We start from the raw sequence: 27,493 nt of genomic DNA, 5'->3' as shown, positions 1-27,493 counted from the left end.
GACTGCATATGGACGGGATTGAACTTAATATACATATTCGAACATAAAATATCTTGTTAACCTGCTAATTGACTCCAACAAGATTTTGTAAGATTTGAATCATCTGATGTATAAAACTATTTATATTTAAATTATCTGGATGTATAAAACTATTATAAAACTATTTGTACTTGAATGATCTGGCATGTACCGTGATTCAAATGCTATCGTTTTAGAGTCCGTTTGAATTAAATAAAGTGTATAAATGTAGCAGTTTCTAACCTTTATAATTTTAGAAATCTAATTACGACTTTTTAGATTGTTTTAATCATTGAGATTTAAGGGGTGATTTTATAGGCTCCGCGGGAGTTCCCTCGTAAAGAAAAGATTATCAAAATTTTGTTTAGAGTACATTCCATTTTAACAATTTCTTACCCGGACTGATTTTTTTAGCAATAATTGGTTTAAATTTAGTTTTTAATTATTAAAAGATATACGCTAAATGATTATATTTTTTTTTAAAAATAAGTCAAGTAGATACCAAAATTGGTATAATTATCATAATATCATGAGAAATAATTATTTTTTTATTGTTCTTTATTTAGATAAGTTAACATAAACTAAAATAGTTATAATCAATAAAATAAACAACTGTCAATCTCTATAGGACCATGGTCCTATAGAGGTTGACAGTTGTTTTTTTTCTTATTTTGAATATCCAATATTGATAATATTTTGATTTAACTAATAAAGTATCCATTCTACCCTTTATTAATTTTAATTATTTATAATTTTTAACACAATTAAAGTAATATATATATAATTATGGCTGTTTTTCTAATATTTGTTTTCTTTGTATATTATCGCTTTTAATGATACTGCTACTACTAAACATGAAAATACTACTACTACATTAGTATGTGGTAAAACGAATTTGTTGTTCTCATAAAATAGTTTATAGAATATTTAGTAATATCAAACATATTTTCGTAGGACAAAGGTACTAAAAAATTAAATTTCATAATTAATCTTTGAATTTAAGTGAAATTATGAAATTTATTGATATAAGGAAAAGCAGATTAACATTTCAATAACTGGTAGCTAACTTAGAGTTGAATTGGCTAAATTATTGATGACTTGGGTAATCTGGTGAACATTATGTGCTAGAGCATTAGCTATTAAATTAACAGTTTTAATTTTCTTCTTGGACTTTGTAGAGTCACCATCCTGCAGCTCCAATGAAGATGTCGAACTCGACGAAGAAGGAGATTGTTCCGGCGAGCTACGTTTGTTAGTCACTCTAACCGGAACATAATCATCCGAGCCCATTAAATGAGGAAAGTTGAGCCTAGCTTTTGGACCGCGCATTTTATAAGCGGTTCTATCGTAAGCTATTGCTGCATCTTCCGGTGTCTTGTAAGTACCAAGCCAAATTCGAGCTCCATGTCTCTTCGGATCTCTGATCTCCGCCGCGTAACTGCCCCAAGGCCTCCTCCTTACACCCTTAAATTTCAAGCCCTTGGACGGTGCCTGTTTTTCGTTTGCGACTGCTTCTCGGAGACCACTATCATTAGGTGGCAATGCTGTAGTTTCCTCGATCGTCGAATCTAACTGCAGCCAGTCGTCAAGTAAAGCATCTAGTGAAGTATTTGTTAGGGTTTCAGAATCGTCTTCAAGTAAAATATCTAGTGAGGTATTTGTTTGGGTAATTTCATCTTCAAGAAAAGTATGTAGTGAGTAATTTGTTTGGGTTTCAGAATCATCTTCAAGTAAAATATCTAGTGAGGTATTTGTCAGGTTTTCAAGATCATGTTCAGGAAAAGTATGCTGTGAAATATTTGTTAGGGTTTCAGAATCATCTTCAAGAAAAGTATGTAGTGAAGTAGTATTTGTTAGGGTTTCAAAATCATCTTCGAGTAGATAATCTTGGATTGACTCCAAAAAATTGGGAGCATCATTAGATAAGGAAGTACTAGTACTTTCTGCAAACATTTCCATAATCACAGGAAAAAAAAGAGAAGGATACGAATGTCAAAAAAGGTGATTGTAAATTTGGTATATATAGAGACTTTTCCAAATGATGTTTAGGTTTTTTGCATCTCATTTTATTTTTTTAATCGAATAATTCCACATGCATGGTTTTGATTATATAATTAGATTTTATTTGGAATGTCCATAAGCATTTGTCGTATTCAGGGACAGTCTATGTGCATTATGCATATGTTAATCCGGTTCGGTTTGATGACCAAAACCTACCAAATCAAAATATTTTAAATTTTAAATTAACTCAAAGCAAACTGAAAAGTATATTAGACCAAAAATAAATCAAACCAAATTATTAAATAGGTTTAATTTCATTCCATTAAAAAATTATGTTTTTATTTTTTTAAAAGCATTTTTTTATCTTCTACACAAAAAAGCTTGGAAATTTTTAAAATAGACTTCTTAGCTCTTTTTCATGAGTTTTTCGTTTTTGCTTCTTTTACAATTGGGTTGAATACTATTTTTTCTGGTGTTAATTTTTAATTTGAAGAGGCCTTCTAATATTAATAATTTTCATCCTATCAGCTTGATTAATTGTGTCTTAAGCTTATTATTTTCAGATGGCCAATATATTCTCTCATGTGCTTCCTCTCAAAATCGATTTGGTTTTTATAATAGGAAAGAATATTCATATTTACCACATAATCACTTTTCAGATTATTCATCTTATTAAGAGTTGCAAGGAACAAGCTTTTCTTATTAAGCTTGATTACAGAAAAGCTATCAACCATATTTTTTAGGTAATTTATTTTGCAAACGCTTTGAAGGATGAATTTTGACAGCAAATAAATATCGTCGGTATTTTTTTTATTCTGCGCAGCTTTCAGTTATCAATGGTTGCTAATGGATAACGTTTTTATGGGGAGAGGTGTTCATCAGGAAAGTCCTATTTCCTCTATGACGTTATTTGTTCTGGTTGCGGAAAGCTCGCGTGCTTTATTCATCAAAACTTGAAATTTGGGTTTATTGTTGGAATCAGTGACGAGGCTAGGATTTTTATACTAGGGCAAATAACAATGTACATTATATATCGTTTTATATAATTTCTCGTATCATAAATTAAGTGAACTACTATTTACCGCCCCTAGATTATTAGGTACTGCCCTTATTTTTATCTAAATACCCTTTAACCTTTTTCAAATTTAAAAATCATACTCAAACTATCTCAACTCATACTCAAATCCGAGGAATGAAAAGCCCAATTTATGGTAAAAATGCCGGAATCTAGTCAGGACAGAGGACGGCAACTTCCGGTAAGTATTTGTTTTCAAAAACATTTACTTGTTTTTGCGTTTTTTATAAAACAAATTTCGGGTCGACGCCTTCAGATCGCGGCGGTCTGAGTCGACGACGTCCACTTCCTAACCGACGCCTCCGGACTGACGCGATCTGAAGGCGCCGGGCTAGGGGGAAACGTTTTCCCCAAACGTTTCTCCTTGAGGAAAACGCTTAGAGAAAACGTTTTCCTAGTGGGGGCACGTTTTCCCCGGACCTTCACCCACGACATTAAATAGCTAAATTTCATTATTTTAAATTAATGATAAGTAAATAGTTTAATTTAGTTTAATTAAATTTACGTAGTATTAGTTTAGGGTTTAAGTTTTATTAAAATAAGATTAATTTGTTTAGATATATTAGTTGGTCTAATTAGTTTAATTTAATTATTTGAATTTAATTTTATTATTTATTTACTTAGTCTAATTTTATTTATTTACTTTTTAAATAGTGTAATTCAATTAATATCATTTTCAATTGACAATTGCAGAGGAATGGTAGAGGAAAAAATATGCTGACTGCTCGGCAGCTACAATTAGATCAAGATATTGAGGGGTCGGGAGCTCGACATGCCAGAACTCGTGGCCTGAATGCCTCAGTCCGACGATAGAGACATCAGACAGAGACAAGACTAATGTTGTTGAAAGACCTGAAGAGGAAGACGCGCGATATTTGGAATAATATGTTGTTGGATGGTGATCTAGACAGTTTAGAGGAGTTAGAGCGCCTCGTTGGTCATGGACGGAGGAAAGGGATGATAGGCGGTTTGTTTCTAGATCGTCAGCAGGTAAATATAATTCAATTATTTTGTTAATTTAAGAATATTGATTAAATAAATAAATCTATATTAATTATTGTAATTATAATTTCAGCTTCAAAGAGACGACCTAGGAGAGATACTGCAGATGTTTGGACTGTTAGTGGGCTAGTGTCAGGTGGACCCCGTGACGGCAGTGTCATTCCCAATTTTCTACGACATATTGCTTTTATGATATGGAACGGGGAAGACAGAGGCACTCTGAAGTGCTAGAGTAGATATTCGAGTACCTCAGGCGAGGTTAAGCAGAGGATAGGCGGGACTGGTTTGGCACTTCTCCCAAAGACAATGTTCTCTCACTTGGATGTTCCACTTCTATTTGCATTTGTGGAGCGATGGAAGCATGATACTAGCTCTTTACACTTGCCATTCTAGAAGATGACTATTACGCTGCATAATATGTGGCATATTCTCTGTATTTCAGTCGAGGGTGATTTAATTTCTAGTGATCCTGATAGACTTCAGCTCCAGACTGCTTGTGTGGAGATTTTAAATTTTAGTCCAGATAGCCTATTAAATTTGGGAATGAAGCATCTGGCTCAAGGAGGGATTTTGACTGACTCGGTGATCAGTGTTTGCGGTCCGAGTTAGGGTCAGAGTGCAAAGGTTAAGGTCGTAGCGTGGGTTTGGCTTACTCTAGGTTGCACATTTTTTGTTGAAAAGAATGGCCACAAGATTAGACGGGCATGCCTTTGGGAGGTGAGGGGTGGATTGACAGGTGTGCCTTCTTAATCGTAGGGCTCCACTACACTAGCATATCGGTACCGTCAACTAGGAGTGGCTTCTAGGGGAGATTGTCATGTTTTGTCTGTATTCCTGACACTACTCCAGGCATGGATTTATGAGTACTTTATATGATTCCGACCCTAAAGAGCGACTGATTATCAGTTCTGAGATACCTCGAGCTTGTAGTTGGAGTGTATCACTTACAGAGAACTTGGATAGCAGGCTTCAGACATTGTGTGCCCGTATATACCAGCTGACAGCGGACGAGGTACGTAAATTTAAAAAAATAAATTTAATTACTTATTTGTTCTTCTACTAATTTCTTGTTTCTTATTGTATTTTGAACAGGTGACGTGGCTGCATTTTGGTGTCGACCCTTCTATGACCGGTCAGAGGACTGCATACATTGGTTGGATACGGTATAAGGACATCTTAGAGCCATACATGTCCAGTAGGGCCTTATGTCAGCTCGGTTATGTGCAGATCATACCGCCTGCTATTTTTCGCCTAATAAGGCTGTAAAATCGAGCATGTCACTCAAGTACACGCTGGAGATCTCTAAGATTATTGCGAGTGACAGTTGGGGTTTGTTTCCATACAGTAGCATACTTCTTTTCCAGCGTTTCGAGCGAGTGACTGTTATTCCTGGAGCATGTGTACCAGAGTACATGGACTCGTACGCCTGATAGGTCACCCTCAATTTCTCAACATTGATATAGCAGCTCTATGAGGCCGTCCTTCTCGCGCCAACATCGATTATGTAAGTTTTTTTAACTTAGTAATTAACCTATATATTTAATTGTTTAACTCAACTTAATTTTTTTTCCTTTTGTAATGGGTTGCTCGTTTTAGTCACCTAACTACGAGATTTGTTGGCCGTGTCACCACGCTTACTACTTAGCATAGTCAGTATCGCACGTTGGATGGAATTATGGAGATGAAGCATGCCGCATCTGAGCATGTCTCTGAGTTAGAGTGAGCCATGGAAGATTGGCGATTGGCGGATTAAGATTGTTGTATTTTGTACTCTGCCATGTTATGTTTTTTAGTACATATTTTGTATTACATACTCTGTGATGTATTATGTTATTTATTATGTATTTTGTATTATGTGTACTGTGTTATGTATTATGTCTTTTATTATACATATTGTTGGAGTTTGTTCCCCAATTTTACATTCGAAAAAATATAACGCACATAAAAACAATATACACAAAAATAATAATAAATCTGAATATGGTTCGAATCCTCAAACTCACTTAAAAAAGAAAAGTGTCTTATCAAGTCATTTGGGCCTTGAAATTATGTTTTAACCGTTTTTTGTAGAGAAAATTACACCATATAACCTAAAAATGAAAAGTTTATATCGGTGACTCGGAAAATAATTTATATGCAAAAATCTCCCTTCTTAAAAAATATGTTTGCACCTCTACCTCATTTGAATATTAATTCTATTCTATTCTTCTTGAAACAAGCAAATCGCAATTGAAACAACATTAACTCGTTGAAATCTATTGGCATCTGGGATAACGACAAGAACGATGAAGTTTTCATCATGATTATCACCATCGAATTGATATTGGAGTTTTATCGAAGTCAAACAGTAATATTCATCAATTGGGAGAATCCAAATGACATGAAGAAAAAAAAAAGCCGTACGCTTTTTTAGTCTTTGATTAAACAAATTTTGGGCATCATCTCAATTTTATTCTTTAATCATCTTTCCATATGCATTGTTGGTTGATTTTATGAGAATTTTTCATCAGGATTTGTCATTTTTAATATTTATGAATTTATACCATCTGAGTTTTGTCAATTGCTTGTAATATTCATTATCATGATCATCGACGGTGGTTAGTGATCGGACAAGTTGTAATCAGAGGTACGAATTGTAGATTATCTATGGAAAATAGAGTATATCAAGAGAATAAAAGTTAAACAAAACATGATTTAGAGAATTTCGAAAACAACGGCTAGACTTGTTTGAAATTTGTTATGCCTGCATATTGTGCTGGTCTTTCTACTTCGGCTGAGTCTGAATTAATTGTGTTGTTTCTTTATAAACAGAATTCCAATTTTAACAGAAACTGATCAATCAACCAAATCTTTGATTTCTTTTTGTTATTTATTTTATTTTTAAATCAAAAGCAACTAATCAATGGTAAGTGTTGAGAAGAAAAGATGATTATGATAAATGTACAATATCATATTGGAGCACAAGAAGCTCTATTGAGATGCAAAACTTAAAACCTTGATTTGCTGATGACATCTTTCCACCATTTTTTAATTGGGTTTCACTTGTTATCTTAATAGTATATCAAATTATTGATCAGACCTTAAATATTATTACAATATGGTGAGACCATGCATTTTAATTTGGTCGGACTCGTGTTGTTTGGGAGTCGTATATGTGGCGGCTAACGTAAATCAAATGTAGGTTAAATATGAATTTATAGTAAATATTATTAGGTTCATATTTGGTTCTAATAATTGAGGTGAGTCCGCGGCATTGTTCCGACATCTGCTGAATAGAAAGCCCTTTCTTTAGATGACTTTTCAAAAGTTACGAAGGAAATGGCAAGTTTAGTGATGGTGCTGGGTCTAGCGAAGAGAAAGAAAGTGCTGACAAATAATGGAATTGTTTGTTATCTTGTAGAATGCTTTTACGAATTTGATACTTTTTAATTTTATTTTTTAACTTTTATTCCAACTGACTTTTACGGTTGCTTTATTTTTATTATAGAATTAAATATCTTTTTTAATTGAAATGTATTTGATAGTATATAAAACTTAAAATCAACCTGGTGTGAACCTGATGTGAACCTATATCAACTGAACTATTTTACTTCAATTTTTAATTAAATTCGTCTTACTGCTCTTTACGATTATATAGAGAGAATTTTGAGATTTAGTATAATATAATAATTAAATTTCTTTTTTAAGTGAAATGTATTTGACAGACTATAAAATTGAAAATCAACTTGATGTGAACTTAATGTGAACTTGATATGAATCTATATCAACTGAACTACTTTAATTCAATTTTTAATCAAATTTGTCTTGCTGCTCTTTACAATTTTCAATGACATTTTATATATAGAGAATTTTGAGATTTAGTGTAATATACGAAATAAATATCTCTTTTAAATGAAATATATTTTATAGTCTATAAAACATAAAATCAACCTGACGTGAACCTGATATGAACATGTATCAACTAAACTAGTTTAATTTGTTTTTTTATAAAATTTGTATCTTATCTGATATTTTGTATAGAGATAATTTTAAAATATAGTATATTATAAGAATTAAATAACTGTTTTTAGGTGAAATGTGTTGACATTCTATAAAACTGAAAAGCAACATGTTGTGAATCGTATGTGAACTTGAAATAATGCCACATACTGAACTTTTTGGTCAACCTGATGTGAACTGTATGTGAACCTGAAATAATACCACATGTTGAACTTAAAATAAACTAATCTAAACTAAATTTTAATAAATTAATTGTAAATTTTAAATTAATTTTTTCCGACAATTTTATTTTATTTATTATCAAAATATGATGCCTTTTAGAAATATGTGTAATGTAGATAAAAGTTTAAATAAATAGTCTCATATTGACAATTAGTATGCTAGATGGGACAAAATTTGATTATTGCAAATTTATAAAGGTGTCGGCAAAATTTGAGAAAAAAATTCTTCTTTTTTATCGGTTTTAAACAAGTAATAATCTTGTGTTCTTTGACTTGTCTGCTTCCATTCTATTTCCAGGTCGGTGGATTTGACATCACTACTTTTAAGAGATTTGTGCAAAAAAAAGCCCCTTTTTTATATGCAATGCTAGAATATTAAATTCTATTGATCACCAAGATTTTTTCAAATTATAAAAAAAGATAATTAAACAAATTTTTAATACAAAATATTCGTTAAACTATACATTTTTATTATAAAAGGGTTTATTCATATAAAACGTACCGTTTTCACGCAATAATGCAACATTTTTACTTATGTGACAAGCTGAAATTACAAAAAAAAAAAAACATAATTCAATGACTTTTTTATAATAAAAGGTATAATTCAATAACATTTTTTTATTTACGGAATTTTTTACAACAGAAATATTTTTGTAATAAAAAATATAATTCAGTGATTATTTTACAAGAAATATTTATTCAATGATCTTTCTTTAATTTGAAAAAAAAATTAGTAATCTGCAGAGTTCAATGCTAAATCAAACATTATTGATTTCAGTGGGCTTTTATAATTAATGCATTCGAATTTTAGATTTTCATTAGCTTGAAAAGGCGGAGCTCTTTCTCATTTTCTTCATTCACACTGTTGAATTCTTTTTATTTCTTATTTGAACGGAGTCATGATTTAGGGGATATTAGTTGCAAGGTTATCATATTCAATTTATATTGAAATGCCATGAAAGATGTTACAGAAATATTATCACAGTCCATCGGTTGGTTTGGTTCAGTTTGGTTTACGGTTTAATCAAAATTCAAGAAAACTCTTTTCTTTTTTAAAAAGCTAAAGTTAAAAAATAAAAATAATTATTATTTTAGAAACATAAAATAAAAAAATTAATTGATATAAAATTTAAAAGCTAAACGTAAGATCAATGTTTTGAAAAGCATCATTACATAGAACTTGAGTTCACATTTGGTTCCTAGCTATCTAAGAACATTAAAACAGAATATATCCAAAAGAAAAACTGCAAAATCACATTTAAGTTTCGTATTTTTGAAAACAAAAATAGATAGCTGAAATAGGATTCGAAGTCATTAATTTGCTCGGTTTCCTAAAGCTATATTTGTTTCATGAAATAGATTCGGAACAGAATAGATATTCCGTATAAAATAATTATACATAGTTTGGTTGATGGAATAGTAATTTTATAAAATCACTGCAATTCCTTCATTTTTTTTTAAAATAGGTACAATTTTTAAAAAGTAAAAAAAATATTTTATTTTATGCTATTTTATTCCATAAACCAAACATACCTTAGGGAAATGATGACTTATCAATTATCATCATTTGTTTTATTAATCTTGGGTAGTGAAGGTTCATTGCTCTGCATCTGAATGCATAAGATCTCTGCTAGAGCCATTTGAAGCTGTGAGACCTGCTTTTGCAGAAGAGAAATTGCTCCAACACATACATTAAGTGGGTCTCTTACTCTGGCATTTGCTTCATACACCAAACTGCTCACTGCATCTTTCCTTTGATGTATTGGTACCTCCTGTTCGAGGTCGTTACCATTATTGAATAATAATTCGATTCAAAAGTTTGATCTGTAATTCGGTGATCCTCCGATAATAAGTTTATTACAAAGCTATTAAGTTTTAGACTTTTCGTTCATATGTCAAATAACCATTCAACAACTGTTCAAAGGAGTGTGCAAAAACCAAACCAAACCGAACGATTGAACTAAACTTGTAATTCAGTTTGGTTCATCTGACATGATTAAACACCTCAAATTTACGGTTCGGTCGGTTCAGTTGTAAGAGTAAAATACCGCGCAAATAAAAAACTAAATCAAACCAAAAAAATCAACTTAATCAATCAGGTCACTTCATTTCAGTTTGAAATTTTTTATTTCTCTAGAAATTCAGTTTGGATTGGCTGTAAAAAAACTTAAGAAATTTGGTTCGGTTTGATTCGGTTGCACACCCTTAACTGATATTATACAATACCATACATACGAACTTTCAGACATATTATATTTATATATATAAGTAGCACGGACACCTCCTTTAGTCACTGATTTCCGTTTTGGAAACGTGCTAGAAACTTGACGTTTCAAACACAAAACTTCATTTTTAAGGATATTAAAATTGAGAGGGTACTGAATTATGCCAAAGTTCCAGAATGGGTACTGAACTTTTTTTTGTACAAAATGGATACTGAATTATGCGAAACGTTACAAAATGGGTACTCTCAGCCACTTTTTGCTGACTTCACTTTTTCGTTCATCCAATCAGTGGAGAACACGTGGCTGAAAGTACCCATTTTGTAACGTTTTATATAATTCAGTATCCATTTTATAACAAAAAATAGTTCAGTACCCATTTTAAAACTTTCATATATTTTAGTTACCTCACAAATTTAATATCCTCATTTTTAATGTAGAAAACATTAAAATAACGAGAGATTCTTAGGTAGACTCGGTTCAACACGTCATCCGTGGACTGAGCCAATAACACTATAACACTTCATTAAAATGAGGGTATTTTTGCATTTTTGTTCTTTATTTTTTTACACTTTTGAATAATGATATTATAAGAATACCTTTATTTTAATGAGTTGTTATAATGTTATTGGCTCAGTCCACGGATGACGTGGTGGACTGAGTCTACCTAAAAATTTCTCTAAAATAACATCGTTTTGCCTTGTTCATGTCGAAGTGTCTCATTTTCCCTATTCATGTCCGTGCTACATAGATAATAACTAAGAAATGCATAAATCAGAGATAATTAAGGGAAGACCTGCAATATTTTGCTGCCATTGCTAGCACCAAAAACCTTATCAACAATGGCAAACTTGTGGGGATCCAAAGGGTAATAAGGCAAACTCTCATCTCCCTTTTCTTTATCATCCACGCCTCTCTCGGGATCCTGAAGCATATTCCCAATTAAAAAACTAGTACCCCCCTCCTGTTTTATTTGTCACATTTTCATTTTCCACTTATATTAAAAACTATACGTATATTTTCCTTTTATGTCTTGAAAATGTGAAATAGTCAACTACTTCAATGATTTCACTCATTAATGATAAGAGCAATAAAGGAAATTATGTGTTATTAATTCAAATATCACATTCTTTTTGGTCATCGAAAAATAGAAAAAGTAGCAAACAAAATGAGAAGGAGGGAGTATATTTTAACCTGCATACGGCCATGATCAACTTGATGAGAGTGAATTATTGGCCGAGTAGAATCCCGAACGGAAACACGGGTGTTCAAAGAATCAGAAATGGGACACTGGGGAGTCATTGGATTGGTAGTAGTCGACTTGAGCTTGACATTTTCAGGGAAATTGAGTATAGCTTTGCTGCCATTAAATCTAAGGGCAGCTTCATCATAAGCTCTTGCTCCTTCTTCAGCTGTGTCAAAAGTGCCTAACCAAATTCTAAATCCCTTTATAGGATCTTTTATTTCAGCTGCCCATTTGCCTGATGGTTTCTGTCTTACTCCTCTATATCTTCTTTTTACTTCTTCAATTGATTCCTATATTTTACAAAGGCTTAATATATAAGCGTGTCCCTGCACTTTGAATTTTTTGCACATAAGGTCCCTGCACTTCATTACTCCTATTATAAAACCCTACACTTCTTAAATCAGTAGCCCCGATGTGCTTCTGTTAGCGCGTGTAATTCACGTTTTATTAGTGAGAATAATAAATGTAGGTTTCAGTCCACATCATTATTCTTTTGCTAAATAAAAACGCCACCTCATCTTCTTCTTCTCCACCACTTCTTCTCCACTACTTCTCATGTAAGTTTGGTTCATCAAAGCTCCCTTTCAAAATTCAAGCACATTCAATCATGGATATATGACCATATTTTATACATCTATGACCACTTGACTTGACAGCCACATAATACCATACATAAAGCTTCCCTCTCCGCGCCTCATATCGCGATGCACAATACTCCCCACTCTGCATTCTTCATGAAGATATCTCAACCCTTTAGCTGCTCCAGCAGCAATCATTTTTCTCGCAGACCATATTAGTGCATAAATGCCCATCAATGTTATAAAGGCTAAAAAAGGAGAAGGTTTTACAGAATTTTGTGATAAAAAAATAAAAGAGATGCGATGATATTTTCACCTTATTTTGATCATAGAAATAGAGCACCAAATTTACTAAAGATGTTCAAACACTATTAAGTCTTAGAAACCACCTAGCATGTGAAAAAAAGAAGACGCAGCTTTGTGGATCATATTTGGATGGCATAATAAAAAGTAAAAGACGTTCAAACACTCTTCCTCATTGCCTAACTTTGTTAATAACAAGATGAGCCAAAATGAAAAATTAATCCTTCCACTCCATTCTTTGTTCCAATTCATTTAAAAGTGAATGAAATTTGGAAAGAAAAGGGTTGTGATCCCATTGGTTGCATTCAAATAAATCTTCCTTTTATTTGCTATGTTATGCCCTGCACATTTCTTGCAGCCAGCCTTTTTCCTAAAACCAAATTCAGTTTGCCTCTGGAAAATTCATCCTAAGATTGTGTATGAGATGACAAAAGGGTATGTAGCTGAAACACGAAAATATAATCATGAAAAGCATCCAAGAATTATAGTACGTACTGCAGCAAAATATGTAGTGTTGTGGCCATCTTCAAAGAGAGAGGAGAAATAAGCAGGATCATAAATGGAGCCCCTAAAACAAGACCAGAATGAGAGCAATCCATAGGGACAGTGGGTGGGGCTACAGGGCTAAGAAAACTATTTCGTAAATCATAATCAGCCTCTCGAGGATCTCGATTGTGCCCTGCAGCTTACTACCTTGACCTTATTATTAGAAAAAAGATACTGTTAGTTAAGATAAACACTCCATACAAGCAAATGCTGGCAAGAAGAAGTGATAATAATAATAAGAAGAAGTCAAATTAAATTCAAAATTAAAATTTATCTGATAATTATTTTGGAATCTGTCAAAATCACATGCCACATTGGAGATGTATTTGACGTGTAAATAGACTGGATGTAATCTTTAACGGTGTCAACACTCGCTTGGGCCGAGGGACCACAGCCTACTGATTTAAGAAGTGTAGGCTTTATAATAAGGATAATGAAGTGCAAGGATCTTATGTGCAAAAAGTTTAAAGTGCAGGGACATGATTATGTATTTAGCCTTTTACAAATTTGATAACTTGATTCATTTTCACTTATATTAAAATTATATAAAATGCTATACATGTATTTCTTTTTATATCTCTCATTTTTATCCTAAAAAATGAAATCTTGAACTACTTCATTAATTTCACTCGGTATCAAGTTTATAGGCAGTTTAGGCAAACAGAAATATTAAGAAATTTATCTACTAATGAATACCACCTATCCTTATTTAATGTATTAGTAACTTTTGTCTTTTTTAAAAGAAAAAAAAATTCTTTCTAAGACTTCCACTATAATTAATAAGGGTACATTTGACAATTATTTAGTAAGCCAATAATTGAGTGTCTGTAATTTAGGGGAAAAAAACTAAAATAATGTCTATCAATTAAGGACGGACAAAATATATCAACTTATTAATGATAAGAGGAAAAAAGGGAAATATGTGTTATAAATACAAGTGTGACATTCTTATGGAACATCAAAAACTAAAAAAGTGATAAATAAAAATGAGACAGAGAGAGTATATTTTAACCTGCATACGGGCATGATCAGCTTGATGAGAGTGAATAATTGGCCGAGTAGAATCCGGAACGGAAACACGGGCCTTTGAAGAATCAGAAATGGGACACTGGGTAGTCATTGGATTGGAAGTAGTAGTCGGCCTGAGCTTGAAATTTTCAGGGAAGTTGAGTATAGCTTTGCTGCCACTAAATCTAAGGGCAGCTTCATCATAAGCTCTTGCTGCATCCTCAGCTGTGTCAAAAATGCCTAACCGAAGTCTAAATCCCTCTATAGGATTTCTTATCTCAGCTGCCCATTTGCCCCATTTCTGTCTTACTCCTCTATATCTTCTTTTTCCTTCTTCAATTGATTCCTATATTTATTCATAAAGAAAAAACTGATTCCTATACTTTACAAATTTGATTATTTGATTCATTTATTCTAAATTACTAAGCTAAAACTTGATGTGATAAATTTATAAGATCATAAAATGATTGTGGATTATTGTGGAGTACCTGCAAAAATTTGACGGTATTTCTGGCTCCATCGACCATAATTTCTTCGGTTAATTGCCGATTAAATTTTTTGCCATCAGCCGTTGAAGAAAATTGTGTAGTTGAAGGGTATAATTTAAAAGGAGAAGTAATACTCAGAGAAGAAGAAGAAGAATGGTGAGAAGAAGATTGAGTACTACTCGAATAAGTTGGCGGCGGCGATGACGGAGGTGACGTTGATGACGAAGAAGAAGATGGAGAGGCATAGATGGTGGTGGAGGGAAACAAAAATGGATAAAAATCTTGCTCGTTTCTTCCCATTCAAGAATTAGGAAAAAAAAGAATTCAGGTTAATTTTACTACTAGCAAACTGATTTAGATCAAGACATGCATTTTCTTTTAGTCAAAATCATCTCGAGACCCTTGTACTTTTATTATTTTGCTTATTTGGTCTTTTTAACTTATCTAATATTAGTATTTAATTTATTTTGATTTTTAATTTTTTTTATAAATGGTAAAGAAGCATACAATACACTTCCGTTTTATAGGAAGAAACGGGCATGAGACCGAACTTGAGGATGGATTATATAAATAAAAATTTACAAATATAGAGACCTAAAAAATAAACATTTAAAGATATAGGGACTTATTGAATAAAAAACTTAACCCAGTAAAACAAACTCACTTTATGATTTTTCACTTGATAACGGTTATAGCGATTTAACATAGGCGTACAAATTCCTTCTGTTCATGAAGTATAGAGTCTTGATGAATATAAGACTTTAATAAAAGATCAAATACATAAAATAGTAAAAATATACGAACCTCAAGATGAATTTAGCTTTTTCTTTTTAGTTTCTCATAGTGATATGTGACTCATCCAATTGGATCAATTTGCTACTTATTATTTTTTTTAAGACTTAATCACCACAAAATGCCAAACTTATACGTTTTATGTCAATTATAGCCAAAACTTTAAAAATCACTAGATTTAGCCAAACCTTATATGTTCTGTTTCTTTTTTAGCCATTTTTGAATCGAACCGGTTTTTCTGACACCGTGTCGTCCACGTCACCGCCAACTAAACAATTGGCCGGCATGGCAGCTGAAATATTTAAATAAGGTTTGGCTATAACTGACACAAAAAAAATATGTTTGGTATTTTTTGGGTGAATAAACCTAATTTTAAAATCAAGCCAATTTTTAAATTTAAGAATTAATAAATTAATTATATCATTTATGAAATTTATATATATTTAAAAATAATTAATATTTCCTATTTAATACTAATTAAAATAAATTTTAATTATTTTATTAAACCTAACTAAATCTAATAAATTTATATTATAATATATTTTAATGAATATGTAATTAAAAAATAAATTAATGTATTACTTAGGAATTAATGTTGATTTAAATTTGGTGAAAGGGTTTAATATTCATGATGACTTTGAACTTGATTTATTATTTTTAATGTTGTTGAGGTCTTATTATGACTGGATTTAGGTAATAAATAAAATAGTTATGTGTAAATTAAGGTAAGTTTTTGGCTATGCCGAGTAAAATGACATATGCGTTTATGCTTATAAACATCATGATATATATTGATTACATCACAATGAGCTTCACTTTTTAAAGAAAAAAATGAGAAAATAATTACACTCGTCCTTTAAATAAGCAGTCTATTTAGTGATTATTTTTATGTTTATGTGTATAGTTGAATTATGATCACTGTCGTATGTTTGTTGTGTATATTATTCTCAGATTATTCGTCGGAAAACGAACAATTGGGTCTCAAACGACGGCAGTGTCAAAGAAGACTGAAATTTAAAAAAAAATTAAGATGAATATGACATTTTTTGTTTTAATAGAATTTAAATTAATTATAAATCCATCAAATATGTAAAAACAATTTATTAGAATTATTTAAATTTAGTAAAAAATAAATTAATTTTAATTAACGTTAAATAAAAATATTATTTTCTATATATGAATTTTATTATAATATAATTAATCATTTAATTATTCAATTTTATAATTATATTCACCAAAAAATACCAAACCTATGTATTTTGTGTCAGTTATAGCCAAACTTATTTAAATATTTCAGCTGTCATGCCAGCCAATTGCTTAGTTGGCGGTGACGTGGACGACATGGTGTCAGAAAAACCGGTTCGATTTAAAAATGGTTAAAAAGAAAACAGAACATATAAGGTTTGGCTAAATCTGGTGATTTTTAAAGGTTTGGCTATAATTGACACAAGATGTATAGGTTTGGCATTTTTTGGTGATTAAGCCTTTTTTTTAATTGGGAAGAGTCACGATTTGGAGAAATTAGGGCGAGAGAATTATATTCAATTCAATATGGAAACTTCATGGAAAGTGTTACTGAAACAGACTGAAATAATATTATATTGTACAATACATGCTAATTCTTGAATACATGAACAGACAACAACTTTGACACCCAACAAAACTTTTAGCTCTTTTCTTGTATTTCGAGAATAATTAGGATCTAATATACGCTTGCTTGATTGAAGTATTTTTCTTTCTGTTTCATTTTATGCTCTCACTTATCGTTAGGGGTGATTAAGAATTCAACCAAACCGAAAAACCGGACCGAACCGAACCAAATCGAACTGAAATTTATTGTTTGGTGCGATTTTTTGGTCAAAATGGTTTGAATCGGTGCTAAATATGAGAAAGTATGGAGGTTGGTGTTTGGTTTGATTTGTAGCTTTCATAAACCGAACCAACCGAAAATACTAAAACTACATCGCTTAAGTAGAGAGATGAGAATATATATATATATATATATATATACTTTTTTAACTCACAAATTCTAATATTTATAATAGTTAATGGAGATTTTTATCTTTTTATTTTACAATTTATTTATAATTTGAATTATGGACTTTACTTTAACTTTTTATTAAAAATTAGAGAAAATGATAAAACTATACAAAAAGAGAAAGAAATACTAATAACAATGCTAAATTTGCTAAAATATTACATGGGCACCTCAAAAAATTGAAATTTTACATTTAATACCTTCACAATAAGAATACAACATATGGCACGCACAAAACAAATTAAAAAGATCAAAAATGTGTCAGAATAGGTCAAAAACGCGTCAGAAATGCATCTGACATGCGTCTGACACGCGCGTCAAAACAGTGCGCAGTCACGCGTCAGATTGTCAAACTATTCAAACATGTATCATTATGTATCTGTTATATATCAAATATGTATTAAGAACATATCTTTTTCATATTTCTAAAACAAAAATAAATAAATGTATTATTAATATGTATTATTTATGTGTCTCTAAGGTGTATGTATAATTAATAAATATATAACTTATCACATATCCACACTGATTTAAACGTCGGAGCGAACTCGAGGTCCAAATCCCAAGTTTCCTCTCCCCTCTTTAATCATTTTAGGTTTTATCGATTTGTCAAGGACCAACAGAAGACGAACCTCAACCACTTATCCGTCAAGATCCATCATTTAACGCCATCTGTAGCAACGACCGGTTTTCCTAAACAAATTTTATTGATTAGGTCATGGGATGGTGGAAACTAATAAACCCACCACTAGCCAAACCTAAAGACAACATACAATTACAACAAGAAGTTTGAGAAACGCCACCACCTCCGCCTAGTGCAAAGGAAACCCACATACCACCTAGCCCCTGCACACTACTTCCTAGGGGTGTCAAAATAGGTCATGACACGATAACACGATTTGCCTAACCCGTAAGTTTGGCGAATCCGGGTTGAGGCTTAGCAGGTTCGTGTCGAAAACGTGTCAACCCGTTTATGACACGAAATAAATGGGTCGTGTCACGGGTTGACTCGCGAACCCATCTAACCCACCTAACCCGTTTACAAATCATATTATTTATAATAATATAAAAATAAAATAGTTATAAATATAAAAAATAAAAATAAAATTATTAAATTAATTATATTAATATTTAAATAAATTAACTATATTAAAATCTTATAATTTGAATATTAATTGATAAATTTGGGGTTATTATATTTATATGATTTAAAATATTTGTAAATGTTAAGTGGTTCGTGTTAGTCGTGTCGTGTTAGCCGTGTAATTGTGTTAATCGTGTCACCCGTTTATCTTAACGGGTTAATCGTGTCGTGTCGTGTCACTCGTTTAAAAATTGTGTCGTGTTAGGGTTGGAAATTTTGAAACGATTAGTTAAATGGGTCGTGTTCGTGTTGACCCTAATTGTGTCAACAAAGTGGGTCGACACGAACACAACCCGCCAACCCATTTTGACACCCCTACTACTTCCACAATCGCTTGTTGCCAGAATACATTACCGTTTCAATGATACGGAAAACGAAACACAAGTGTGGGAATGTAATACCATGTGTTTTCCGACTTGATTCCGGATTGTTATAGGTTAGAATTAGTACTGAAAACGTAGTTTTGCAATATTTTTTTGTCAACCCGTATTTTTGCATTTCTTTTTGTCAACCAGTATTTTTTGAAAATATTTTACTGTTTTATGTATATTTGTCAAAAAACCTCAACATTAAAACAGAATATATCAAAATGAAAAAACCGCAAAATCACACTTGAGTTTTGTATTTTTGAAAATAGAAATAGAAAGCTGAAATAAGATTCAAAGTCATTAATTTGCTCGGTTCATATGGCAATGTTTGGTTTATCAAATAGATCCGGAGTAAATAATTATTCCATGTAAAATAGTTAGTATGAAATAGCTATTTCTTGTTTATCAAATAGCTATTCCATTCCATTCTATTATATTTCATGAACCACACATGAACATAGTCTAACTGTGAAAGCAATAGAACTATGAACACTAGTATAAAATTTAGGTAGCCAATAAAGTCATCTTGATTAAGAAATAATGTACAATGCTAGAAGAGGAAATTAAGGTACTGATGAGAATGAGGGAGACTAATCTGATGATCATTAAGAAATGATGACTTGTCATCATCTGTTTTATCATTCTTGGGTAGTGGAGGCTGATTACTCTGCATCTGAATGCATAATATCTCTGCTTGAGCCACTGCTAGCGCCATTTGAAGCTGTGATACCTGATTTTGCAGAAGAGATATTGCTCCAACACATCCATAAACTGGGTCTCTTACCCTTGCATTTGCTTCATACACCAAACTACTCACTGCATCTTCCCTTTGATGTATTGGTACCTCCTGTACGACATCGTTACCATTATCAAATAACCATACGATTCAAAAGTTTGATCATTCTCCGATAATAAATTTAATACACATATATCAACAGCTGTTAGTAGGAGTGCAAAATTCAACTGAATAACTGAAATGATTAATCAATTTGGTTCGGTCTAACATAATAAAAAAAGTTCGTATTTTCAGTATGGTTCAATTTAATTTTTGAAGTAAAATACCGAACAGAAAAACCAAACCACACTAGAAAAATCAACTTAATCATTTAGTTCAATTGATTTCAGTTTGAAAAACTTTATATCCGTAGAAATCCAGTTTGGTTAAATTGTAAAAGAAATAGGAATTTTGATTCAGTTTGATACGGTTTAATTCGAAAGCACACCCTTAACTTATTATACAATACCATACATATGAACTTGCAGACGTAATATACTATAAGTAGAAAGGACACTTCCTTCAATCAATGATTTTCATTTTGAAAACTTGGCGTTTCGGACATGAAACTTCACTTTTAACATAGGAAAAGTTAAAATAACATTGTTTTGCCGTATTCATGTCCAAGTGTCCTGTTTTCCATATTCGTATCTGTGCCACATAAATAACAAAGGAATGCATAAATGAGAGTAATTAAGGGAAGACGGACCTGCAACATTTTGCTGACATTGGCAGCACCAAAAACCTTATCAACAATGGCAAACTTGTGGGGATCCTCAGAAGGGAAATAAGGCAAACTCGCATCTCCCTTTTCTTTATCATCAACGCCTCTCCCGGGATCCTGAAATTCCCCCCAATTAAAGCTAATTGCTCATAAAATTTGCAAAATACTAGTGAACCATAATTCCAATCAAAATAACATATAATTATAATCTACTAAAAAACTATATTCTAACCTGCATACGGCCATGATCACCTTGATGAGAGTGAATTATTGGCCGAGTAGAATCCGGAACAGAAAAACGGGTACATGAAGAATCAGAAATGGCCCACTGAGTAGCCATTGGAATGGAAGTAGTAGCCGGCCTGAGATTGACATTTTCAGGGAAATTTAGCTTAGCTTTGCTGCCTCTAAATCTAAGGGCGGCTTCATCATAAGCTCTTGCTGCTTCTTCAGCTGCGTCAAAAGTGCCTAACCAAACCCTAGCTGCCTTCACAGGATCTCTTATTTCAGCTGCCCATTTGCCCCATGGTCTCTGTCTTACTCCTCTATATCTTCTCTTTGCTTCTTCAATTGGTTCCTATATTAAACAAAATTTTAAATCTGTTAATTTATGAACTAATAATTTGCTTTTCGATAACCGGGACTCACTCCCCCGAGTCAAAGGGCAGGATCACTGCAAAACTCCGAGACATGGACCGCCCTCGGGTTGTAATGTCCAACAGTCTAATCCCAACCAACTTTTTTTTTTTGAAAAGGGCATAGCTAGGATTTGAACCAGCGACCAAGGCGCCGAGATTGCTGAGACGACTAAAAAATTATTGAGTTTAGAACATTTTTAAACTAAATTTGATTCATTTATGAAACATAATTCTAAATTGCTAAGCTTAAACTTGATTTGATTAATTTAATAAACTTGACTGTAGATTAATCTGGATTACCTGCAGAAAATTGATGGTATCGGTGGCTCCATCAACCATAATTTCATCCCGATTAAGATTTGCGCCGTCGTCGGCCGTTGAAGAAAATTGTGCAGTTGAAGGATATGTGAAAGGAGACGTAATACTCAGCGAAGAAGAAGATTGACGAGTAGAAGAATGAGTACTGCTGGAATAAGTTGGCGGTGGCGATGACGGAGGTGATGTTGTTGACGACGGAGAAGAAGATGGAGAGGCATAGATGGCTGAGGGAAATAAAAACGGACAGCGATCGTGATCGTTTTTTCCCATCGGAAGACTTTTGCCACAAACGGAATTAGCAAAATGGAAATTTCAGATTAATTTGATATTAGCAAACTGATTTAGGTCAATAACAAAGGATGGCAAGGAAGCGGGCCGGTCACATCCCATTTTAATTGATGGGCTCATCCTCATTTCCATGGGTTGAGTACACAAAATCCAAATGAAAAAAAGGAAATTACACCATTTCCCCAAAAAAAAAAATTAAAAATATCAAAAAATAAAAAATTAATTACAAATATACAGTGCATACTGTTGGTATAATGCCAGTATACTAATAAACTACTATTATATCAACATTCTACCAACATTCTACCAACATTATGCATATTGAGATTTTATTAATATTAAATAAAAATTTATCAAAATGATATCAAATTGTATTCTAAAAATTAAATTAATAATATACAAAAATTATACCAATAGTATACCAAGAGTATACACATCAAAATATACTGAAATTTTATTATTAGATAAAAATTACACCAATATTACACCACATCGTATACTAAACATTAAACTAATAATATACTAAAATTAAACCAAAAATATACAAATTCTCTAGTTCATACCAGCTATAGTGAAATACATATAAAACAAATATACATGTTATCAACTAGAAAATATATATGTAAAATTATTATCGATATGCCGAAAATATACTGAAATTATACCAATAATAAACCAAATACTATTAAATTCTCTGATTTATAGTTTTAATATACCGAAATTATACCAGAATTATACCCAATATTATACACATCGTACTTTTGTAAATAATTTGCATTTTTTGGTAGTTTTATAATTAATTTTAATCAGTCGATATTTTTGTAAATAAAAAAGTTTACAGATACTTTTGTAAATATTTTTAAAATTTTAGGTATTTTTGTCATCATCCCAACTGTCGTTCATCATTGAGTTAAATACAGAAAACACGTTAGCAAACTTAATTAATCTCACAATTACGATGGTGGTTTTGTTTTTTGACAAATACATTCTGTCTTTTTTCTTTTTGATTCTATACTTTCGCTTTTTCATAAATATGTTTAATCCTCTGATTTCTTTTCACGGCTTCATTTTGCAACAGTCAAACCTAATTTCATTCAACAAACAGCCGCCGATCATTTTCCTTCTTCCATCGTCATCCCCTTTTACAGCTAACTGGTCTTCCTTCCTCAGATCTGGCGAATCAATACAGTCGACCACTGCAAGAACAGATCACTGTTGGTCGGATGAAACCATCGCCGCCATTGCCGCTGAGAGGAACACCATTAATGCTGAAGATATAAACCAGTGCCGCTATACATCGCTGACAGAGCAGAAATCCAAATCAGAGATCAAATCCGCAAATCAACCGCTGTCTTCTTCAACTTCACGAATCGCAATCGGAGAACGAGAAGGATGATGGTGAGCAATCGGAAAACGCCACAGCGACCGTCTTCTTCTTCATGAAACAAAATCGGAGAACGCCACAATCGTCCTCATTTTTTGTTGTTTGAGTGGCTTCCTGATCTTTGATGTTGTTAGCAAAAAGCCAATTCATAGTACTCGACAAGCCAAGGTCGAACCCACAAGGACTAGAGGTTTAAAGTGAGTGAATTCGATTGTGAAATTCAATTCGGAAAGCAACGAGAAGATATTGGTTTCAAGAATCAATTAAACAACTAACAATCAACTAACACTAATCTAGCAATTAACAATTAACAACTAATTTAACAATTATAAATGACTAAAACGATTAACAACTTAACAGGAATTCAAGTGATAAACGAGGTTTGGAGGTCAACAATCCACCTAGGTCATGCATTGTCGGGATTCGGGTCTAGGGTCATAAAACGAGGGTCGAGCGTTTCTAAATCGCAACTCCCGCTCTCTCGAGTCTCAAAGAGCTACAAAACCACAATTAATCAAGCTTAACCTACTCTCGTAACACTAAACACAATTAGAGCAATTACAATAAATCACAACTCAAAGACCACTTAATTACTAACCCACTCTCATGGTGCCACTAATTAAGCATCTAATCAACTCTTCCAATTAACAAACCCACTCTCCAGGTGAGTCTTAATCTAACAACAATACTTAGTTAGCTAATCTAAGCAAGCCTTAGGAGCATTAATTAGAACATCAACACAAACCCAAATTCTAACCCAATCATGCATTAACTAGGATTCATATCAACCCCCAAACAAGGGGGTTTAGGCATTCATGCTTAAAACAACACAAGCAATATACCAATAATTAAACATCAAAGAGTAGAGAAGAGTTAACTTAATTAAATAAGTAGAGCAATAGACCATAAGAGATAATGAAGATTTAATACTAAATAACTTGCATTAATAATGAAGATCTTGTTCGTACAAAGCAATAAAAGCTTCAAAGCACCAACAAATGGTGGAAGCTATGGAGCACCAAATTCAAAAAGGATTCAATCTATTCTAAGAGAAGCAATAATCAAAAGGAATAAAATTTCATAAAGGTGTCATGACCTAAAATAGAGATAATGAAGTTTTTATAGTACTAGACAAAAGGGGAAATAAAACCATCAACTACAAAAGTGTTGGGCCCAAAATGACAATGTGAATCAAGCCTTGTGATGTATGAAAATAAAAAATCCTTCTTCATAATGCCTTGGCTTGAATCGAGCTCACCTAGCTTAAGTGAGTGTCTGGATTCAAGCTCAATGTTCTGGTAAGGGAGAGTTGTGTCTCGAATCGAGACACACAATGAAGCTTGGTGAGCTCGATTGGAGCCACCCTTTGCACCGCAGGACTGTGAACTTCAAAATTTTGTAACTCGGTGTAAAAGTGTCTGATTGAGTCGATTCTTGAACCCCTGGAAATCTTAGGATGTCTACTTCATCTTTCATGAAGAACACGAACTCATTAGAGACCTCTAACCGACCCAAATTGGTCAAATAGTGCAGAGGTGTCAGCTTTTCAGATTTACAAATGAGCTTTCGCCTCTCTTTTGTCGACTTTTCCATCTTTTGCACCAAAATGCTTCCGCAATGCTCCTAAGTACCTGAAATACTAAAACACGTAATAAGGCATTCAGAATACCATAAGAACATGGTAAAATATAATAAAAGCATGCGGAAACGACACTCTAAATAGGAGTAAAATACTCCTATCAGATGTCGATCAAGAAGCAACAACAATTTTTGATTTGTAATTTTTATAACCAGTTTTGTTGTTGGTTAACCAATAGTTAACTAATGGTTAACCAATAATTTTAACTTTTAAAAAAAACGATTTAGGTTTTGTTTGACCGTTGCTATTGCAGTGGTGAAGGAGGAGGGGTTAAAAATAGAATTTTCAACTAGTTTAATAGAAATGGAGGTTTGAATTTGTAATGATTTTGTTTGTGGTTAACTAATGATTTACTAATGGTATACCAATAGTTTTATTTGTAATACACTATTAGTAAACGTTGGATTAACCATTGGTAAATTTGTAATAATTTTATTATGAATATGGTTAATAAATAGTTGGTAAACTTAAAATGTATATTTTAAACATACTTTACTTTTAAAAAAATAATAAATTTATTTTTAGTACACCGTTAGTTAACCGTGAATAAACCATTGACAAACTTATAGTTGGTTTATTATTTGCATAACTAAATTGTGCATTTAAAACATAAATTATTTTTTAGTATCTCGTTAGTAATCTGTTACTATGCCATTGGTTAACCAAAATCGTAGTTTTGAGATAAAAAAAATATTTTTAAGAATAAACAAAAGTTATTTTTGAAAAAAAAAAGTACAAATTGTATTTTTCAAAAACTAAATTTGACGTTGTATTTTTTAGAATATTTTAGCTATCTATAGCTATTTATCAAAATAGGCCTTTATCATTGAGTTAATTACAGAAAACATGTTAACAAGCTTAATTAATCTCACAATTACGATGGTGGTTTTGTTTTTTGACAAATACATTCTGTCTTTTTTCTTTTTGATTTCTATACTTTTGTTTTTTCATAAATATGTTTAGTCCTCTGATTTCTTTCCATGGCTTCATTTTGTAACAGCCAAACCTAATTTCATTCAACAAACAGCCGCCAATCATTTTCCTTCTTCCAGTTATGATCGTCATCCCCCTTTACAGCTGACTGGTCTTGGATAGGAGTAAAATACTCCTATTTAATTGAGTTGTTCTATTCACTTTTATGCCCTATTCGATGTGTTTAGAGATGATATGGATACCTTATTACGTGTTTTACCTTTTCAGGGCATTCGAGTGTTTTTAGAGCGGTTTTGGCTAAGGGAAGCAGAAGAATCGTCAAGGAAGCAAATAAGCGGAATCTTCGAGAAGCTAGAAGCTTGTCTCGATCGAGACAGACACTAGAGGAAGTGTCTCGATCGAGACAAGGCCAAGAAAGGAGGCAGTAGGTTTTGGAGAGGCTTGTCTCGATCGAGACACACTCCCTTAATGAATGTCTCGATCGAGACAAGGTTAAATGATGGGCTCAGATTTCGAATTTTAAAGAATCAAGACTTTAGGCCCACTTCCTTATTCGGCCAAACACTCATGTAGTATGATGTTTTTTATTTCCTTTTAGGAAGTACTATATAAACTCTTTTATCTTTATTTTAGGTCATTACCTTATCATTAGAATCAAGTAAAAAGTAGGTAGAAACTCCTTTTGCTCTAGAGAATATTTCTAGTTTTAGTGTTCTTAATACAATTTTCAGATTTTGGGATTTACATACACTTTAATGCAAACTTTTATGATTGAATTTTGGGATTTGACTACCCACGAACCTAGGACCTAATCACGCGAGGGCGGTTTAGGAATTAGGTGGTCCTTAAAGTTTGCTTGATTAATTGCAATTTGCTAGCTTAATCGATATCTAATTACGCGATGGCGATTTAGATATCGGTTAATTAGTTCATTGCAATTTTCCTTGTTTTTAGACTCGAGAGAGCAGAACTTAGGGCTTTCGAATAGCTTGACCCAAAACCGGCGCCATTCAACAATCCCCACTCCTAGGATACTTTCGGCCTAAGTTAGCAACCCTTGAACTTACCTTTATTATTGTTTCAATCTCTTAATTATAATTGATTGTTTAGTTGTTTGTTTGATAGTTTAAGTATAGTTTACCTTAGTTTAATTCCATAGTTGTTAATTAAAAGAAACCATTTGCCTTTTTAACGCTAGACGAATTAGGAATTAAACGAAAAGTCATTCTCGCTCAACCACTTTCTCTGTGGGTACGGTCACTCGGACTTAAGTCCACTTTATTACAGGTTGTTAAGTAAAATTACCAACAAGTTTTTGGCGCCGTTGCAGGGGATAGTGTTGTATTGAGAAGATTGAGAGTACTTCGATTCTTGGTCGAACTAGCTTTTATTTTTGTTTTACAATTGTTCTATTTTCTATTTTTGTGGTTTACGCGTGGTTTGTGTGTTTTTGTTTGTGTAAGAAATCAACTCTAGTGTATGCACAATACACGAAGGGCTAACCTTCCACTCGAACTATTTCAAGACAACCGTTTCAAGAAGTGGAGATATTTGATGTTTGGGGCATCGACTTTATGGGTCCATGTTCGGTTTCTTTTGGGAACATGTATATCTTGGTGGGAGTTGATTATGTCTCTAAGTGGGTAGAAGTGGAGGCTTTACCCACTAATGACGCCAAGGTGGTTTTGAGGTTCCTCAAGCGTTTAATGAACCGATTTGGGACTCAATCATCATTGGTGACGGGG

General features: G+C 32.5%; 3 protein-coding genes across 5 annotated transcripts; all 3 read right to left on the bottom strand.

The window, feature by feature from the left end:
- Positions 1 to 1,079: 1,079 nt before the first annotated feature.
- On the bottom strand, positions 1,080 to 1,984 carry LOC126661409 (ethylene-responsive transcription factor 2-like). Its single transcript, XM_050355262.2, has one exon. The coding sequence runs from the start codon at positions 1,975 to 1,977 to the stop codon at positions 1,081 to 1,083; it is 897 nt and encodes a 298-aa protein (XP_050211219.2). The 5' UTR covers positions 1,978 to 1,984; the 3' UTR covers position 1,080.
- Positions 1,985 to 9,672: 7,688 nt separating this feature from the next.
- On the bottom strand, positions 9,673 to 15,062 carry LOC126661388 (ethylene-responsive transcription factor 5-like). Of its 3 annotated transcripts, none has more exons than XM_050355221.2 (5): positions 14,708 to 15,058; positions 14,224 to 14,565; positions 11,733 to 12,074; positions 11,335 to 11,463; positions 9,673 to 10,088 (listed from the first exon to the last, which is right to left on the bottom strand). In XM_050355221.2, the coding sequence occupies exons 1-5, from the start codon at positions 15,005 to 15,007 to the stop codon at positions 9,870 to 9,872; spliced, it is 1,332 nt and encodes a 443-aa protein (XP_050211178.2). In that variant the 5' UTR covers positions 15,008 to 15,058; the 3' UTR covers positions 9,673 to 9,869. The 3 variants fall into 3 exon arrangements, with proteins under 3 accessions (XP_050211178.2, XP_050211179.2, XP_050211180.2); XM_050355223.2 differs by having other exon boundaries at positions 9,995 to 10,140; positions 14,708 to 15,060; XM_050355222.2 differs by lacking the exon at positions 11,335 to 11,463 and having other exon boundaries at positions 14,708 to 15,062.
- Positions 15,063 to 19,552: 4,490 nt separating this feature from the next.
- LOC130014562 (uncharacterized) lies at positions 19,553 to 21,834 on the bottom strand. Its single transcript, XM_050355225.2, has 4 exons — positions 21,487 to 21,834; positions 20,781 to 21,125; positions 20,534 to 20,665; positions 19,553 to 19,896 (listed from the first exon to the last, which is right to left on the bottom strand). The coding sequence occupies exons 1-4, from the start codon at positions 21,772 to 21,774 to the stop codon at positions 19,600 to 19,602; spliced, it is 1,062 nt and encodes a 353-aa protein (XP_050211182.1). The 5' UTR covers positions 21,775 to 21,834; the 3' UTR covers positions 19,553 to 19,599.
- Between the last annotated feature and the right edge of the window lie 5,659 nt (positions 21,835 to 27,493).

Source organism: Mercurialis annua, linkage group LG8, assembly GCF_937616625.2.
Source record: "Mercurialis annua linkage group LG8, ddMerAnnu1.2, whole genome shotgun sequence".
Classification (NCBI taxonomy): Eukaryota; Viridiplantae; Streptophyta; class Magnoliopsida; order Malpighiales; family Euphorbiaceae; genus Mercurialis; species Mercurialis annua.
This window is presented reverse-complemented; position numbering and strand designations above follow the sequence as displayed.